The 6,000-nt window shown below is 38.3% G+C and overlaps 1 protein-coding gene across 1 annotated transcript in view; it reads right to left on the bottom strand.

The window, feature by feature from the left end:
- Positions 1–949: 949 nt before the first annotated feature.
- The window catches only part of LOC126212632 (zinc finger protein 99-like), a 110,816-nt gene continuing 105,765 nt past the window's right edge, over positions 950–6,000 (bottom strand). Inside the window, exon 5 of the mRNA XM_049940059.1 lies at positions 950–2,599. Coding sequence (XP_049796016.1) covers positions 1,192–2,599 — 1,408 coding nt within the window. The 3' untranslated portion in view covers positions 950–1,191. The remainder of the gene's footprint in view (positions 2,600–6,000) is intronic.

The raw sequence follows: 6,000 nt of genomic DNA, 5'->3' as shown, positions 1-6,000 counted from the left end.
AGACAAGACCAGACCAGACCAGGTGAATGGTTGTGCTCAGATATGTCATTATCCAGATGAATAGTTGTCTCATACATGCACCACACAACTGGTGCAGGAAGATGGAGGCAGTGTCATGCTATGGGGGATATTCATATGAGATGGCAAGAAAACAGCTGGTCATAACTGAAAGCACCGTGACAGATGTGGAGAACATGAAAATTACTGCAAACTTATCACTTAATGAGTGATGTATTTACAGAGAGTGACAACATCTTACAGCAGGATAACTGACCAAATTACAAGGTAAGAATCACACTGCAATGGTTCGAGCAGCATGATGGTTCACACTGTTGTCTTTCCCACCCAGCTCACCTCATTAAATCATGATGGAATGAATCTGGGATGCTATTGCACACCAACTAGACAGCAACAAACCGATAGCCTACAGTTCATGGGAAAGGTGTGAGATGTGTGTAGACTTACAGTCCAATTTACAACTGAAAAACTAACGAAGAACTAATGAATCCATATCATAGAGATGCACTGTTGTATTGCAGTCTGTAGGTGAATCAAAACGCTACTAGGAAGATGATTATAATTTTTCCCTTACCTCTGCATACATGCCACCATCAGTTATTTCCTAATGGAGAACTAGCACAGAAAGTTCACACGTGTGCAGATTATTGATCACACAAATAGCAATACTATTAAGAAGGTATACCTCAATAATATGTTCACATAATCAAGAGATTTTTGTATCTTTCTCCATTCTTGAGATAAATATCCTACATTATGAATGTGTATTAAACACATTTCTGCTGTCGCCTGGGAGTTGGATACAGCTTCATGAAGATTGAAATGGCAGTTTCTTTCAAATAATAAGAAGCATACTGGTACATTCTCTTGAAGAATATAGGGTCCTGATAACTGCACAAAACTACTACTCAAACGAGCAAAAGATACCTCTCAATGCATTAATTTTGGGTAGCCCGAACAATTAAAGGATGGAGCATTTGCAACAAAAAATCACAATTGTGTGCTTCATATGTTGTATTTTGTATGTAACTTCTTCGAATGTGAAGCTGCGGAAATGGATTTGTCATTTTTTGTGACCTCTCTGTAGCACATGTGAACAATTTTCATAAAACACGTGTGGTCTTCTATCAACATGTGTAGGTCTACAGACCTCAACAATACTTTGAGTGGTCTCTATGTAGTGTGTATTAATTTGTGTTTCCTGTGACTGCCCCAATGAGTAAAAGATTTTCCACAAATACTACATTTGTAGGGTCTCTTTCCACTGTGTATTAACTTGTGGGCCTTGAGATTACTCAATACATTAAATAATTTACCACAAGTATCACATTTGTGGGGTGTCTCTCCTGTGTGTATTAAGTAATGGGACTTTAGACTGTCCGACCGGGTAAATGATTTCCCACAGACATCGCAAAGGTATGGTCTCTGTCCAGTGTGTATTAATACTTGGGTCTTGAGATTGCCCGACTGAGTAAATGATTTTCCACAGACATCGCATTTGTGTGATCTTTGTCCAGTGTGTAGTAATTTGTGTTTCTTCAGACTGCCCCTTTCAGTAAACGATTTTCCACAAACATCGCATTCGTGGGGTCTCTCTCCAGTGTGTATTAACTTATGGGTCTTGAGATTGCCCGACTGTGTAAATGATTTTCCACAGACATCGCATTTGTGTGGTCTCTGTCCAGTGTGTATTAATTTATGATGCTTGAGACTGCCCGACTGAGTAAATGATTTTCCACAGACATCGCATTTGTGTGGTCTCTGTCCAGTGTGTATTAATTTGTGTTTCTTGAGACTGCCCCTTTCAGTAAACGATTTTCCACAAACGTCGCATTCATGGGGTCTCTCTCCAGTGTGTATTATTCTGTGTTTCTTAAGATTGCCTAACAGAGTAAACATTTTACCACAAACATCACATTTGTGATGTCCCTTTGCACTTAGCACAGGTTGGACATGAAAATGGTCACTTGTACATGAAATTCCACAGTCATTACATCTTTCGAGTTTCTCTTCGGCTTGTTTCACATTATGTGTATTACATATGTCATTAAAGGATTTTTTAAAGCTTTTCCTGGGTACCTTGTTTGAAGGGGGCTCCGCAGTGTGTTCCACAATTCCTTCTTGTACACACTCAAAGGAGATATTGTTTTCATGATCATCACTGCATTCAAGTGTCTCACTGTTGGTAGCGGATAATGCTTGGTCACCCTTCCTCATTCTCAAATGTTCTTTCAAGCAGTCATCAGTGGGCAATACCTCACCACATGACTTACACACAAATGCAGGTGCCTGCACACCATCAATGTGTATGAAGATATGCATTATGAGTCTGTATTTTGAAGAGAAGCTCTGTAGGCAGAAACTACAGTTAAACTTATGGAATTCCTTTTCCCTGATGCTACAACTTAATCTTCTGCCACATAAGCCGTCTTCTTGTGAAGTCTGTATTTTGGTAAAGTTGTGAGACACACTGAAATCTGTTGACTTCTCTGCATATATCTCCATCTTGTCATTGACTACTCCTTGATGTAATGTTTCTTGATATGAAATGTCACAGCTGTCACCAGCACTTTGAATGAAACTGAGGAAGGAGGAAAGAGGTGTGAACACAATACAAAACAATATTTCACCATCCACAAAATCAGGGCCTATAAACCAAAAGATAAAAATGTATGGCCATCACATAACTTATTCAGTAAATGATTTAAAATTGTCATGACATTCTACCAGAATGATAGATTTTTCCTAATATGAAACATTTTTATGAAGCAAATGATCACAGGAAATTGAATAACGCCCAGTCTCATTCAATGCTGACTAGGTTCCCTTATTTTCTAGTAGATTCTATTACTAAAAGTCTTGCACTATTTTTTAAAATAGTTTTACAATCTTTAACACCAAATTATTACATTTATTAGAAATAATATCCTCTAGCTTTTCACATAAAAATATCCACCAAAAGATAAAGGGAAACAAAAAATAAGAGTAATCTATGATTTTAAAATAAAAACCAATCTCTCTCTCCATGCGGATTTTTCTTTGTTTTAGAGAACTCTTTAGGCTTTGGGTAGAAATTCTTAAAACCACGAATGATCAATTTATTTCTGAAACCAATAAAGCATGGCATTTTATTTGACTCCAATTTAATCACCAACTACCACCAACATCACATTTCTTATTGGCTAGGTGGTATGGCCATCAACCATGTGGACAACACCTGTACATATATAAGAAATAATGTCAGGTCAATAAATGAAGGAACACATACATAAATTTCCAGACTGATGAACAAATGTGAATGACACACACAAATTATTCCAACATTACATATGTATTGTTAGCAGCACAGCTTACGCGTAGCCCTTTCTAATTGACATACTGTCTGGCAGGGAGGATGCCAATGCAGTTACAGCTTCCCATTCAAAATTGTCTTTACAACTGCTCAATATCTGGTCCCCTGGAGTTCCAAAACATCCTTGACTGAATCAAACAAATGTATCAATGGTGACATCAGCACGAATCATGTACATCAAATCCTACCATAGTCTTCTGAGAGCAAGTAATTGCAGTAGGTGCATGGTCCATCCATGTGATATCTGGGTCCAGTCATTCCACCTGCAGCTACCCCATTCCACCACAATGAAAATGGACATCTTTGAGCTTCCCAATTAGGTCATTTGAGTGTGGATATGGCTGTGGGTGGGTAGGAGCATGCACATACTTCTGTGCTATTATTCTGTCCTGATTGCTGCTTTTAACTGTTTTGCTTTTTGATGGATATATGGTTTCAAGTAACCAATGACAGTGAGAAATTACAGTTTGCTTTCATCAAAAACTGAAACTTTGCTGCAGAAGATGGCTGTGCAAAGAAACATACTAAGAAATATTTCAGTCTTCAGTTCGGTCATACAGGTTAGCCTTAAAAGCTCTGAACAAAATGATCATGATCTCAATTGTGCTGCAGGTTGTTGATCACTGTTTTCTCAGATATACTGCAGATCACATAGTTGTGGTAAGGTTAGGACACGAGTTTGTTTCAATGCTACAAAACCTGTCATCTGCCACATTTTAGTCATAGGTCACTTAAAATCAGCTGTGTTTGTGTGTTGCCTATAACCAAGCAATGTAACTGGTAGTGGATGTAGCAATATTGAAGTGTCAAGTGACACACATCAGCTATCAAGTAGTTTTAATCGGACTACAGTAAAAGTTATTTTCTATGTGATTGATAAAAACCTTTACAGTTAATCACTACATTGCGTAGAACAGTTATACACTGTGCCAATAATTTCATACACCAGAAAACTTTCTTTAAGAGAAACTCTCAGTAAAATGGGCTTCTGTCTAAAATCTCCAGACACTAAGCTAATGTAGAATATTATATCCTACTGACTACAGTACTGTATGCTGAATTTTAAAAAATAAAAAAAAAACCTTTTCGGTATGCCCTATGTAGGTATATTACTTACACAGTTGCTTCCACATAGGCCATATTATAAGTGTAGATGCCTGGTGCGCCCATTATCAAAGTGGCTGGAAACACCTCACACTTTCAAAGCTTACAGATGACATAGATGGCAGGCACTGCCTTTGCCCAAACACTCCAACACATACAAGGAGGACACAGCCACAATTACACACTGTTCCAACATATTATCTGATTAGGGAAAGGCAGCGTATTCCAGCCATTCACATTCTCAGGATGGAGCAACATCCTTCAAATGTACACTGGTTGTGAGTGCTCAGTTTCTTGGATTCTACAGACCAGGTATGGCACATGCTGATAGAATTTTTCTTGTCATTTGGCTTACTGTTGGTGAGGGCCACCTTACAGTAATTATTGTGCAATGTATCATTTTCCCCTGGGTTCAGTAGAAGAAGCACGATTGCTTTCTCACATAAAGCTGAAATTTTCCTACTAGTTCAGCTGTTATGTAGCACTACTTGAAAATAATAAGTCATCTAGCTTTCTTGTGGCATTACATCGACACTTTTTGAGCTACCTCCTTTCCTCCCCTCTGGTGTTTAGGTTTGTTCCTGCCTGATACAGGAGTTTCATGGGCTATCACAACAATAATAAATCTTCCTCATTGCTACTCATATTTTTGTTGACCCAGATCTCAAAAGAAACGATGTAGACAGCTGTTCTGTGCTAAATATTCACTGTAGACGAACAACATTGGAACTATCACCAAGCTTTGCAGATGGTGAATACTGTGGGTTGACACTTCCACAACAGGGCAAGTGCACCAACAGTGTGGTGAATCTACCTTGCAATAATCATAGCCTGGCAAGATGTAAGCATTTTTGAATATCAGCAGATGGTAAAACAATCCTCTGTTTGCTCTATGTGGTACCCACCTCAGTGACCTCCTTTTGACATGCGTATGTGTGTAGGTTACAATTATAATTAAGCAGGATTAGAGATTAGTTGTGAGAAAACAAATAACTGTGCTGAAGTAAATTCTAGGATAATATTAGCAATGCTTCTTGCAAAGAGGATCTTGGCAAATCAAAACAAAATCTATTGTTATCATTGAGTAACTCCCCTAAGAATTCATACAGCTAGGGTCTGATCTCAGTCCTCACTTAGCCTCACTTATGCCTCACACACACCAAAAACACAGGTTGTCCATTCAGCAATCCTTACCCACAGTGGCAACCAGTCAGATACTCTGCCCTGACAGCATGGGAGTATTGAAACATTTACAGAGTGACTCACGTGAAATACTGTGACCGTCTACAAATAAAAAGTTTCATTTACTTCACATGTGCTATCTAACTATGAATGTTCCATTGCAGTATAGGAGTAATTAAATCAATGATAAGCTTTTGTGTCATTACTACAATTGATTAGGGAGATGACATTTTTAGGGTTTTCACTGTGGAACTTGGTGGATCCAACACAAAACCATCAATGTTTGCATCTAGGGACTGAGTCCACTTGTGATTCATGGCATATTTTGACAGTTGTTATTTCAT

This window comes from Schistocerca nitens, chromosome 11 (genome assembly GCF_023898315.1).
Source record: "Schistocerca nitens isolate TAMUIC-IGC-003100 chromosome 11, iqSchNite1.1, whole genome shotgun sequence".
NCBI lineage: Eukaryota > Metazoa > Arthropoda > Insecta > Orthoptera > Acrididae > Schistocerca > Schistocerca nitens.
The sequence above is the reverse complement of the archived record's forward strand: the minus strand, read 5'-3'. Positions and strand labels throughout refer to the sequence as shown.